This window comes from Cebus imitator, unplaced genomic scaffold (assembly GCF_001604975.1).
Source record: "Cebus imitator isolate Cc_AM_T3 unplaced genomic scaffold, Cebus_imitator-1.0 Scaffold145, whole genome shotgun sequence".
NCBI lineage: Eukaryota > Metazoa > Chordata > Mammalia > Primates > Cebidae > Cebus > Cebus imitator.
The window spans coordinates 715,669-729,647 of NW_016107460.1; the positions used below are offsets into that span (position 1 = coordinate 715,669).

The 13,979-nt window shown below is 44.5% G+C and overlaps 1 protein-coding gene across 4 annotated transcripts in view; it reads right to left on the reverse strand.

Annotated features, from left to right (window-relative positions):
* Positions 1-13,979, reverse strand: part of ATP7B (ATPase copper transporting beta) — a 77,965-nt gene that overhangs the window by 11,955 nt on the left and 52,031 nt on the right. For all 4 annotated transcript variants that reach the window (XM_017542465.2, XM_017542464.2, XM_017542463.2 and 1 more), the window contains 6 exons: positions 12,680-12,913; positions 11,860-11,951; positions 4,711-4,838; positions 4,446-4,600; positions 4,100-4,234; positions 699-893 (listed from right to left, as the gene is read on the reverse strand). In XM_017542465.2, coding sequence (XP_017397954.1) covers positions 699-893; positions 4,100-4,234; positions 4,446-4,600; positions 4,711-4,838; positions 11,860-11,951; positions 12,680-12,913 — 939 coding nt within the window. The remainder of the gene's footprint in view (positions 1-698; positions 894-4,099; positions 4,235-4,445; positions 4,601-4,710; positions 4,839-11,859; positions 11,952-12,679; positions 12,914-13,979) is intronic.

Genomic DNA, 13,979 nt, shown 5'->3' on the forward strand with positions numbered 1-13,979 from the left:
AGGACTGGCCCCTGTTCAAGTGTCCCCATGGCATCAAGCACCATCTTGTAATACTTGTAATACTCACCCAGCTTTGCTATTTACTTTTTCACTTTCTGTCTTTCCCGCTAACCTGGTGGGCTCCTTGGCAGCTGGAAACCATGACCATCGCCAGGACCCAGTGCAGGGCCCACACACAGCAAGTGCCCAACAAATGCTGATTAAATATGTGGAAGTGTGGAAGGCAAGAGGTTGGTAAGTTGAGCAAAAGGAAGACTCTTCACAAACACTGTCACACGCTCTTCACTTCCCAGGGTCACAGGATCCACCACTAATCCCACAGATGTCACGGTAGGGCTTTTGTCCTGGAGCCTGGCTACCTGAGTGTGAATCCCAGCTCTGCCTTTGATTGCTGCAGGCCTTTAGGGGCAAGTTACCTAATCTCCTGCTGCAGTTTCCTCATCTGTAAAATGGGAATGATAAGCACCTCCCACACAGAGTTGTTAATGCAATTAAATCAAGTAATGTTGATAAAGCGTTTTATTATGTGACTGGTGGTTACTCTGCGGCTGTTGTTATTCCCTGTTAGACTTGGCTTCCTTTTCTATTTAACTAACACTGCTGTCTTGGGTGGCTCTCAGGCTTTTTTCTCAATGTGAACTAGTAAACAGACACTACTTTCATCTCTCAGGACGGGGAAAGCTGTTGTGCAGGCTGACCTTGTGCGCCATCTCCAGGGGCTTGCCACCCTTGATGAGGATGCCATTCTGCGCAGCCACCCCAGTGCCCACCATGACAGCTGTGGGCGTGGCCAGCCCCAGGGAACAGGGGCAGGCGATGCACAGCACTGTGATGGACGTCTGGAACGCAAACCGGATGATCACCTCTGTCTGGGAGATGTGCTTGTTGGGGTTCTGAAAATAGGTCAGAGACAGAAGCAGGTTGAGAGTGCAATAAGGAAGAATCCTAAACAAATATTTCAGGGGGGCACTGGGCCTGAGATAGCATGACCAACTTGGGTTTAGGAAACAGATGGTGTTCTGCACTGCTCTGCTGTCACAGAGAACACGTTACTGCTCTCCACATCCCAGTTTCCCAGCTTCATCCAACAGGTTTCCCTCAAAGAGGCATTCCAGGAGCCGAGTCACATGAAAGCCCTTGAAAGGGGAAGGCAGACTCTGGAGATGGACCACATCTGAGGCTCTGAGGCTAACTTTATGTCTCTGTGCCTCAGTTTCCTCGTATACAAAATGGAGATGACAATGCATAGCTCATAAACTGTGGTAAGGATTAAATGAGGCAAAATACATATAAACATATAAATATACACAGTACATAACACCTGGCATAGGAGCAGCATCTAAGAAACCATAACTATTATCATGATTTTTCTCATCATTAGGGCAGCTTTAAAAATGCCTGGTCTCCAAGGGATTTATTCTAAGGTGATAATCATATAAATGAGAAAAGATGCAAGAATATTTACCATAGTATTTTGTTTTGTTTTTGTAAGGGCAAAAAATGGAAACAGCTAATAGGGGATTAATTAAATTGTAGATGTAGTATATATAATGGGGTATGAAGCAATTGTTGGAATGATGATGTGTATCTACACTTACTGACATGGAAAGATACCAGCAGCACTGCAAAATTAAAAAGCAAGTATAAAATGGCATGTGCTGGGATTTATTTGTGCAAAAATCTCTGCCTATATCTGAATATAGCATTTCAACAATACTGGAAAGATATCCACCAAAGTGCAAAATATTTACTTCTAAGGATATGATTTGGAGCTATCTTTATTTTTCTTTCTATATTTTTCACTATTTTTTCTTTGTAACTTAAAACAAACAAAATATGAGTCTGCTTTCCAGATACTTGGTATTATTTGTATTCTGAGAGCTTGAATTATCTCAGTTTATTTTTCAAAATGGCTGGTGGGTATGGAGTATAATCAAGAGATACCATGTTCGCTTATGTATAGTAAAAAGCACAGTTGTCTAAAGTGAAGCTATGGACCACGACCTCCTTAGTTTCCATCTACACTTTATTCTTTCACTCTGAAAGGCAGGATTCTATATTAAAGGAGTCTTTTAATTTTCAAAGAAACAGTTATATTTAGGTAGAGGGATATACTAAAGTTTTTAGAGATAAAGATAATGTAATATTTTTTAAAAACACAGTAATTCTTGTCAAAATCACACCTAGCATTCTGATAGGACTGGGTAGACTTCTGGAAGTTACCACAAGCCCTTCTCTACAATAACTTTGGTACAGTAGAGAGATGATAGTATCTTAAAGGAACATGCAGTACCTCATTTGTCAGCATCCTCCCTGATATTGCAGATAAAAACAAAAGAAGCCAAAGTAAGATGGAAAGGCATGGAGAGCAGAAAGCCACAGATTCCAACTTGTTTAGGATTGAGTCTTCCCATGGCCACATGCCAACACATTGCTCTCCCGAAAAAGCCGAAATTGTAGGCAGTCAGGTGCCATGGACAGCCACTGGCAAATTCTAGCCATACAACCATAAGTCATTTTTAAGAGCACTGAGGTCTCCTTAGATATCAGAAAGTGCTTAACTTGAACATTTTTCAATCTAAGATGGGAAATTTGAGGGAGAAAAATGACATCTTAGTAAATGACATGTGGTCTGAGAATATTTGATATACCTTTAATTATGTGCAGAAATTTTTTTAAAGAAAAAAAATTATCCATTCCATATTTGTACTTTTTGCTATGTTGCCCAGGCTGGAATGTAGTGGCTATTCACAGGCACGATCATAGCACACTACAGCCTTCAGCTCCTGGACTCAGACAATCTTCTGCCTCAGCCTGCCGAGTAGCTGAGTTTACAAGTGCAACACCACACCCATTTTGTAGTTTCTTATTCTATGGCTTTATGGCATAAGAAGCATTAGATGTGGGTAGGAATAAGATAAGGGAAGAACATTGTTCCACCCATTGGGCCGTTACCAAATACTATTCTAAGTGTGCCAGTAGCTTTTTAAGTACATTAACCAGGGTTTCAACCTCAGCACTTCTGACATTTGGAACTAGATAACTCTTTGTTGTAGGGGCCTGTGCTGTGCCTTGTAGGATGTCTAGCAGCATCTCCCCAGTCACAAAAACCAAAAATGTCATAGCTCCCAACTGAGACTCACGGATGTAATACAGTTTTTATTCCTCAAGCAGATACATTTTTTGAAGGGTGGCCTGTATTTTCCTTTCTTTTTCTAAGGCTTACTAAAACCACATTTCCTAAGATAGTGTTCTTCATCCACTTTTTAAAACTCAAAAATGTGTATTTCATTACCTCACATATAATGTTTAGTAAATATTTAATTAGAAAGCTATTCACGCCTGGGCTCAGTGGCTCATACCTGTAATCCCAGCACTTTGGGAGGCTGAGGCAGGTGGATCAACTGAGGTCAAGAGTTCGAGACCAGCCTGACCAATATGGTAAAACTCCATCTCCACTAAAAATACAAAAGTTAGCTGGGCATGGTGGCATGCGTCTACATCCCAGCTACTTGGGAGGATGAGACAGGAGAACTGCTTGAACCTGGGAGGTGGAGGTTGCAGCGAGCCGAGATCAAGCCATTGCACTCCAGCCTGGGCAACAGAGGGAGACTCCATCTCAAAAAAAAATAAAATAAAATATAAAACACAAAAAAGCTATTCACATTACTTGGGAAGCTGGGAGAGATCAAAGATGGTACTGGTAAATATATACATCAAAACATTTTTCTTAAAATGTGTTAAATAATATTATCATGCCACTGAAATTTAAAGTGAACTATTTTCTAAGATGTATGCCTCATAACCTCAAAATGGCCAATAATACATATTATAAACACTTCAAGCAATACTGGGTACCAATTGGTGTCTGTGAAAATTACCTAAGGAGAATGCAAAGGACATCTTTAATAGAAATGTGCAGAAGGAGAGTGAGTGCTTATCCTACTCTGGCTTAGATTTTGCTGCCAATAAGAGAAGCAAGCAAACAAAATTTAATGAATAACTAAAGTCCAATGTATCTAAGTCATTAAAGAATAGGATCAATGTCAGCAGATTATTTAAAACACAACCACCATACAGCCCAAGGCATTCAACTTACAGGAAAGTACTTCTGAACAACATCAAAATCGATAAAACCGATTACAATCCATACCACCAACGTCAAAGTTGACATGATGATGATAAATGGGACAAAATATCCACTAAACCGGTCAGCCAGTTGCTGAATGGGTGCCTATGAAAATAAAACACCAAGACCATGGGAAATTACCAACCTATGAAGAAATAAAACACCATAAGCATGGATAAGGATTGGGATTATCTCCCTCATTTAACCACGTTTACTAATCCATCTCTACTCAATAAAACTGTCTGATATCCCAGAACTCTTGACATAATTTCTAAAACGAGAAAGCTGAAGTTAGTTTTAAAAATTTCTTCATTACCTTTGACATCTGAGCCTCTTCCACCAATTTCACAATCTGAGCCAAAGTGGTGTCACTGCCCACGTGGGTGGCTTTAATGAGCACAGCGCCATGTGCATTTATAGACCCTGCAATTACAGTGCTTCCGGGTTTCTTAGTGACTGGCATGGCTTCTCCTAGATGTAGGAAAGAGACAACCATCACTGGCTCAGCCCCATCCAGCACTCATGTGACCTGACAGCTGCTATAATATCCGCCTGAGGGAACATGAAACAAGCCATCTCACCTGTGATGAGTGACTCATCAGCCATGGTATTGCCTTCCAGGACTTTCCCGTCCACTGGGAACTTTCCCCCGGGGACCACCTTGACGATATCGCCCCGCTGCACCAGCTCCATGGGGACTTGCTCCTCCCTGCAACAAGCACCAGTTATCACTCACATGGCCACTCATTCGGTCACTGGGTCAGGTTCTAGGCCAGCTGTCACATTAGTTACACTATACTTGCTTATACTGAGCAATAGTATTCATTTGATCTGTTCATTTAAAGATTAAGCCAATATTTATCGTGCAGGTGCTAAATGCCAGGCATTGTTCTAGGCACTGGTGATACAGTTGTGAATGGCACAGCGAAGGCCCCACTCCCTCATGAAGACAAGTTCTGTGGCGGAAATGGACAACAAGCAAGATAGCATCAGGTACTAAGTATGAATAAGTGCTATGATGAAAATAAACCAGGATCATGTGACTGGAGAGTTTCTTAGAGTGGCAGGGAGGGTGACACATGGAAGGGCTTCTCTGGGAAGATAACATTTAAGCTGACACCTGTATGCCAAGAAGGTCCAACACACAGGGAAAGAAGTTCAAGGACAGAAAACAATGGACACAAAGGCTTAAGGCAAGCAGGAAGGGTGAGTCTGAGAAACAGCAAGCAAGCAAGTAAGTGACGTACAAGTTGAGGTCAGAGAAGCAGGCAGAGTCCAGATCATGCCAGGTCTACTGGAGCAGAGTTTAGATGTAAGGGTTTTGGCAGGAAAGTGACACAATCTGATTCACATTTAAGTGATCTCTTTGGCTGCTACATGAGAATGGGCTGTAGGAGTGATCACGGGAGTGAGGGGGAGAGTCAGGCTGCTGCTGCAGCCTAAGTAGAAGACAGTGGTAACCTGGACTACAGAGAGAGAGAAGAAATACAGAGGTCATGGGTCTTAGGTCAGAGGTCTTAGGTCATGGGTCAAAAAATGTGAAAATTTGCTAAACGTGAGGGTAAAGAAAAGAATCGAAGATGAGCTCCAAATTTTCATTTTGAGCAACTGGGTAGATAGATAAACTATTTAATAAGGTGGAAAAATTATGGAGGAGCAGCTAAGGGAGGGTGAGGGAAGAGAAGGGGAAAGGATGGAGAGAAATGGTTCATTTTGACATGTCGGGTTTGAGATGCCTGTTTGATTTCCACATAGAAATGTCAACTAGGGAGCTGAAAATGAGTCTGGAATGGACAGAAGAGGTCAGAGGTAGAGAACAAACCAGGGAGCTGTCACACGTAGACGGCATTTAAAGCCGTGAAATCATATGAGTATCTCTAGGAATGTACGGGGAAGAAGAGAAGGGGTACTAGAACTCATCCCTGAGACACTCCACTAACTGAAGGCTGAGCAGAAACTGAAGGAACAGCAGGGACACGGGGAAAATGAGAGTGGGGAAGAGGAGGAGGGAACACCCATCCAACAGCAGCAAACGCTGCACAAGTAGTTCCACAGGAGCAAATACATGTAAAAGTTCATTACACCCTATACATAGGGTTTGTTTGTTGGAGTGAATGTGAGTTATACATCAAAAAAAGAAGAAGAAATCAAAGAAACAGAAGGGGGAAATACTGGTGAAAGACTGAAATGAGAACACAAGTGATGCTGGATTGGGTACATGAAAATAATTTGATGGCTCTTGCCAAACCAAGTTCAGAAACTGGTAAAGGCAGAGGCTCAACTAGAATGGGCTGAGAGAGCATGGGGTGAGGAGGCAAAGTCAACAGCGAAAATCAGGCTTTTAAAGGAGGCTTGTTGTAAGGGAACAGAAAAACAGAGCAGTAGAAGGGAGGGTGGAGTAGGGTGGGGATTGCGTCTTGTAGGTACGTGTGAACTGTGAGCTGGTGGGACGTGTCCTGCAGAGACAGAGGTGCTGTGGGGGAGAGAGGAGAGGGCGGCAGGAACAGAGACAAAGCCAGAGGGAGGGCACCCACGGCCCAGAGCCAGCTTCAGCAGCAGCTCTCTAAAAGCATGGCGTGGGCCCAACAGGATTAACTGTATAGGTAACACTGGCTCACGAGCAAATGGTGAACAAGCCATAGAGCATGTATGGAGAGCAAGCAGGGCTCTGAGGTTATTTTACACCTTCCTTTCAATCTACAAAGACTACATTTAAACTATCACAGGGACAAAAAGAAAGCCATCTTACTGACTTGAGAAGGAGATAACAGTTACTGAGTGCTAGGAACTATGCTAGATTTTTACCTGTTTTATCTCACTGAGTCTTCCCAGAAACATACTAGGTGAGTCATATTACCCCCATTTGAGTAAAACCTGAAGACGTCTTTGAAAGGCACAAAATTGAACATACATTCCCACTTATTTAAATGTTGCTATGTGGAAATATACAAAACTTAGTAACTAGCATATGCAGCTAGGTATGTTAAATATTTGCATCAATATTTGCCTTTTTAAAATTTGTTCAGGAACAGTCTCTGTGCTGTGAGGATGCCAGTCTTGTATAGCTACTTCCCAGGATTACGTAAGAAGCTTGGCATAGCACCTGGTATACAGTAAGTGCCCAATGAATGCTGGCGATTTTTATATTCACCTAATTGACATTTTCATATTGATTGGCCTCTGTGTACCAGGCACCAGGGTAGGCTGGCGTTACAAACAGGACAGAGTGAAGCCTTCCTCTCAGGAGGTTTATAGCCTCATATGTAAAAGCAGACACATGGATGGACAGTTAAGACACACACAGTAAGTTCAATAACGGCAATCAAAATAAATGGAGCACTGACAAGGAGACTTTCAAAGACTAAAGTCTTTCGTGCTGGGGGTACACCTGTGTAAATCTGTTTGGGGGCTGAGTGAGGGAAGGATCTCGACAACCAAAGAATATTCTCTGCTTATTTTTAAAGTGCTCCAGTGATGGAGAAGTCCAGGCTCAACACCGCCCTTGAGGCCTCCTTTGCACAACCTGGAGGATTTATCATCCCACAGAGGTCTCTGCATGGCCTGAGAAGCCCATGTCGGGAGGAGGAGCTCCCTGCATTCAATTTGGAAATGAAAGACCCCAAGAACTAAAGGGCAGACCCTTCTCCAGCAGAACCTAATCACTAAGTTTTAAAATGTCCACTTCCATAAGGAGACTTAAAATTGGCACAAATGTCCAATTGGGTGTCTTTCTAAGAAATCTTTAGTAATGCTAATCTCTGTTAAATCTAACTTTGAATGTCTCCTTTGATCTAAATTAACCACATCTTTCTAACTCTAAGCAGCTTAAGAGGAACAGTCCTTTATGGGAGTTAAAATGTGGCTCCTTCTGGTGAATCCCAATAGCATTTATTCTTCAGAAGTCACTATTCTTCCCCAAGTGCAGAGTGACAGGCGCCGTGTTAATTAAAAGACCGTGGTGTGTTTCATAGTACTTCTTTATCTTTAAGAGTTTCTGCTAGCAATCTGTTTACTTTACTTGTCTCCTCTCTTCTATTCCCATTCCTTATTAAATATAAATTAAGAAAACAAAGAAAAAACTTAGAGGATTAAGCTCACTGGTCTAGATACAATTTGTAATTTGTTTCCCCATCAATTATAAAAAAAAAAAAAAACAGAAAATTTCAACATGGAGGCTGAGGATAGTGCTGTGCAAGTCTTTTAATATCAAGCACACGCATGTGTGCAGTATGTTTCTTTAACATCTGACAGCAGTTTCATCCCATTAGTGAGTACCTGATTGCCCGCCATATTTATGTCCCAGGTGGCTGAGACACAGAGTGCTCTGAGAGCACTGAGGAACCACAGCTGAGCCAGGTCTGGGGAATCAGGAAAGGCTTCTGGAGGATGCAACTTCCAAGTTGAGCCTTGAGGGTAAGGAGCCAGACAACGGAGACGGAAGAAGGGAGTACAGGGGAAGGAAGGATGTGTGCAGAGGTCTACAGGGGAGGCAGCCCCTTCTAGGAATTGCCAGTGGTACAGGCAGCTGGAACACAATGCAGAGGATGGCAAGACGGGCTGTGCTCAATAGGCATGAGGCAGACGCCGGGCCTCACTGCCATGTTAGGAACGTGGGCTTGATCCTAAGGACAGTAGGCAGCCGTTGAAGGCTTTTCCACTACAGAGTAATATGATCAATTTGTGCTTTCATAAAGATCACTGGTTTGAATGTGGAAAAATACTAGATGGATACCTGGGTGCAAGCAGTATGAGGAGACAGCTGCGCTGCTTTAGGGGCAAGGCCACGGTGGCCTGGAGCAGCACGGTGGCAGTGGATGATGCCTAGAGACGGAGGTGCTAGAACCATGAGGACGGGGCGCAGATGTGTGAATGGGGGCAGGGGAGACATTGTAGAGGCCACATGGGGAGCCGATATGATGGTACCATTCCGAGACAGACAGGCACCAAGGAAGGGGAATATTTTTGGGAAAAAGTAGGGGAAGGTGAAGAAGAATACAGATAGGACGAGTCTGAGCCTTTAAAAGACACCCAAGAAAAATGTTCCCACCAGCAGGTGGTCTCTGGGATCTACACGTAGGTTTGAGAGTGAGCTTACCATGGCTGTTAACCAAAGACATGGGGATGTGAGATGCTCCAGTGATGGCCTGTATCACACAAAGACAGAAGCACCACCACCAGCACCCCAAGGACCATCCACAAGGCATGAGGAGAGGAGAAAGCCCATGGAGACTAAGCAGCAGCAGCAGCAGCAAGGGAGGAAACCACAGTGTGCCAGACGGATCGCACCTGAAAACGCTGCCAGCACCCAAGGCTTGGAGTAAAGAGGAAGCACAAGTGTGCCCAGCAAAGGGATGGACAGAGGGAGAGGTCCAAGCCTCGATCAAACAAGGCAGTTATGCAAGAACCTCCAGGGCCTTCAGAAGGTGCCGTGGACGAAAGGCATGGGCAGAGGCCCAGACGTGGGAGGACCCTGTGGGAGGCAGAGTGACTGGGGGACCAGTGCCCAGTACACCTCGAAGCACAGAATGGTCAAGCTCAGGAGTGTCTAGACTGTTGCAATCCAGGAGGCAGAGGGTACAGCCTTGGCCTGGGACAGAGGGGTGGGCCCAGGGCATGCTGTCAGGAGGCAAGTAGGAACGACCACACCCAAACTGTGAGCCAAAGCCAGGACGAACTCTGTCTTCTGGCTCCTAGCTTAATAATGTCCCATTATGTTGTGTGGTAGTAGTCAGGCTGTGTGTCCCCAGCCAAACAAATGAATCGCCATCCTTGGAAAAGAACTGAGTAATGACAGGTGCAGCATGCACTCGATGGGCACTTGGGCTGGCAGACACCTTCTCCTCCTGTTCAGATCCCTGGAATAGTTCCAAGCAACTGCAGTCGGTGCCCTCAGAGGTGCTTCAAACTGCACCACAGACCCTAGTAGGGCGAGTCAGAGGAAACGTGAATCAAAACCAACACAGCTGCCAGCTGCCTGGCTCCCCGTCTGAATGTTTTCACTTCTCAGAAACTTTCATGCCATTAATTTATAAGAGAAAAAAAAAAGAAGCCAAGGTATGTGAGTGCTGCAGACCTCTGGTGCAACAGAGCCCCGCAGGCCAGGTCCCGTACGCGGGGCCCTGTCTAGGGGCAGCACAGAACAGTGGCCAAGGCTCTGTGCCTCCAGAGGTCCAATCCCAGTTCTTTGCCTGCCTGCCATGGACTCTGGGGACATTACTCCACCTCGCTGCACTTGGCTCTTCCTGAGGAAAGCCAGGATGATGACAGTGCGACCTCACAGAACAGCTACAGAATGGAACTAGACGATCTGTAGAAAGTGCTAGGGAGTGAACCTGGAACACCAGAAGGACTCAAATCTCACTTGCCATTCCTACAACTGTGATGATCATTTTGAAGCCAGCATCCAGAACAAAACCAGTGCTGCCGCACTGCAGCCAGCCTGTGCCTCATGAACACTCATGCATCTGTGTGGCCCTGGTCAGTTCCTCTTACTCACCTGGGGCATGCCCATGACCAGCCCAGCAGACCTTGTAGGGAAGCAAGGGGGCTGTCTCAGCCTTCACAGCCAGGTACCCAAGACACAGCTAAGGCAGGCTGCCTCCAGCAACAGTGTGACGCATGGACAAGGGCACTCAGGGGAGGCGCAGAGGCATGGTGCCTCCGACAATGGAGTGGTTAGAGTCTACATGACATGGGAGGATAAGAATCAGAGACACCAAAGACCACCAAGAAAACCAACAGAGGGAGGTTCCCAGGCAGAGGCGTAAGAGAAGACGCCTCTCCCACCAATGGGGCAGGAACAGGAGATGTCAGGGAGGAGGCCAGCTGTGTAGGCTGAGGGACAGGGAAATGGGGGGTTTCCATCCCAATGCTTCTCCTTCCAGCAGTGTGAAGCAAGATCACAGGCTAATGGAAAATGTGATAGGACCAGAGAGAGATTTTAGGAATATGAAGGAGGTTATTTTAGGCAAATAACCACTGCCTAGAATATAAAAAAGAAGCTAATCCTAAGGAAATACAGAAACCTTAATTAGCAAAAATTTCCATATTATGAAATATGCCTTAAGAGTCAGTATGTGTAAAGTTTAGGAAAATGGACTCTGGATCCACCAGCACATCCCAATTCCATTACTTAATACCTGTGTGACCTTGGGCCAGTTGCTTAGCCTCTCTGAGCCCCAGCTTCCTCATCTGTAGCAAAAAAGTAATAATAGTCCCTTCCTTAGAAAGTTTCCATCTTTGGTTGATTAAATACAAAGAGATCAGAATAGTGTCTAGCAAACAATAAATGCAATGGGAGTTTCCAGGAATAATAATTATTATTTTTAATATCAGGCAACCTTATAAGGAAGATAAATTTCTCCTTCAATTTTTATTCTTGAGCAAGTTGAAGTCCTTATCTCTCTGCCTGTCTGAATCTGTATCCTGCTAGGAAGGCCTAGTTCATACTCCATGTTCTCTGTGAAGTTTTCCTTGACCACCACTAGCCTTCCTCTTCTTAATTCCTGGAATACTAATCATCTACACCTCCCATGTGTCATCTGTAATACACATAGACCACTCCCAAATGTTGTTTGTTTTATAGTTCAATGCCTTGCTTTTGTAACTGGATTGAGATGAGGGATCTTACTGTGTCTCTGCCCACACTCTCAAGCTCTACTGCAATGTCAATACAACTCATACGGGTTGATATAAACCAACCCCAAAGCCCTTTGAGAACCATAACTCACCTGATGATTAAATTGTCCTCACCAAGGGTCACAACAGTGGCTTCTGCAGCTTGGAGAGACATGAGTTTGGCAAGGGCTTCTGAGGTTTTGCTCTAGGAAATAACCAGAATGTGAAATGAGAGCTATCAAAGCAGACCTATCAAAACCCAGCCTGAGAGTCACAAGCGTCGTGTTAGAGGCAGCTGGTGTGAGAGAAACAGCTGTAGAAAAGGCAGCTCCCTGACACAGCTGCACCGCACGATAAGAGGCTCTGCACATGGGTATTACTTGCTGTCCACCACGTGTAGCCACGTGTGTCACTTCCACACACAGTGCCTGTGCCACCAAGGTCTGGGAATTACATTTCACACTGAAAACAAATATCAGTCTTCCCATTGACCATTTTCTTTTAGGTTTAATCTAAATTCTTTTCGGGCCTGAGTTCCACTCTCTTAGAAGATACACGTTTCAGTGCTGGGGACAATGGAGGGTGTTAAAAATGGCATGACCTTGAGGCGGATGTATGGATTTCTGTACCAAATATATGCTCAGTTTTGCACTAAGAGACAATGTAGGCTCTGAAGTGAAGGCCATGGTTCTTTAGTTTACACAATACACCTGAATGATGGTTTCAATAATTAACCAGATTAGCTGGGATTTCAGAAGTCGTGACCAATTTGGAGATTAGTGACTAGAGCACCTTAATTATATGGAGGTTTCCTATTTCTTTAAGTCAGTCTCTATGCTGTGTATAATTAGTAATTCTAAACATGGTATTCAGAGGAAGGGAGATTTGTTTACTGAAGAAGCAGCTCTTTTCTGAACCTGAAATTGCTGTTACCTTTGCCAAGTGTTCCAGCCACCGCCCCAGGGCAACGAACACGAAGAGCATGGGGGGCGTGTCAAAGAATGTCACAGGGCTCCTCTCCGCCTTCTCGGCCACAGCAACCACCAGGATGACCAGAGAATAGACATAGGCAATGCTTGTGGCCAGGACGATGAGCACATCCATGTTGGCTGACCTGTGTCTCAGAGATTTGTAGGCCTGAACATAGAAGTACCACCCACCGAGGAGCTGAAAGACAAGGACAGTGAAGGTTGCTGGCAAGCAGGGAGGAGAGTTCAATGAGCAACCCAGGGCTGAGGGCCCTCGGGATGACAGAGCCTCTAGCTTTGTGCACAGTCTTGACATTACTTCTTCCTCTCTGATGGGTGTATATGAAATATACTTTCCAATTCAGAGACCTACTGTCCACAGGAATGGATGACCAAGAGCATGTGAGGCCTTTAAAACCCAGCGCATACAACACACATGTCCACTCATAAGAGAATGGTGAAATGGTAGGGGAAAAAAATCACGACTCATTTATACTATGGACAATACAAGGCATTCCATTCCCTAAAGAGAATGGGCTCTACCTATGAGCCACCGGCATGAAAGATGTCTATAATATAGGGTTAAGAGACATAGCCAGTTGCACATCAGTCTATCTCATATGACCCCACTTCAGTTTTAAAAAGTCTGTATCTGTGTTACGTGAACATGCACACACATATACATAAGTGTGCATTTCCTCTATATAAAGATTTGGAGAGATACATGCCCAAATGCTCAGCTATTAATATTACCATAGCAACACTGGGAAATAAGATTGGGCTGGAGGCAGGATGTGATTAGTGAAAGGGCAACTTCTCCTTTTCTTCTTATACTTCAGTATGGTTTGAATTGTTTATAGTAAGTGTGTATTGCACTTATAATCAAACAAAATATGGAAAAACACAAATTCAGGCTGGGTGCAGTGGCTTACACCTATAATTTCAGTGCTTTGGGATACTGAGGTTGGAGGACTGCTGCAGGCCAGGAGTTTGAGACCAACCTGGGCACACAGCAAGACCCTATCTGGCCAGGCATGGTGGCAGGCATTTGTGATCCTAGCTACTCAGGAGGCTGAGGTGGGAGGATCGCTTGAGCCCAGGAGTTCAAGACTACAGTGGGCGATGATCACATCATCACTGAACTCCAGCCTGGGTGACAGGGTCTCAAAAAATGACCCTGTCTCAAAACAAACAAAATCCAGCCTACCAATGCTTGCCCCCAAATAGCCCTAAACATTACAATATAAGACAGGAATTTAGTTTTA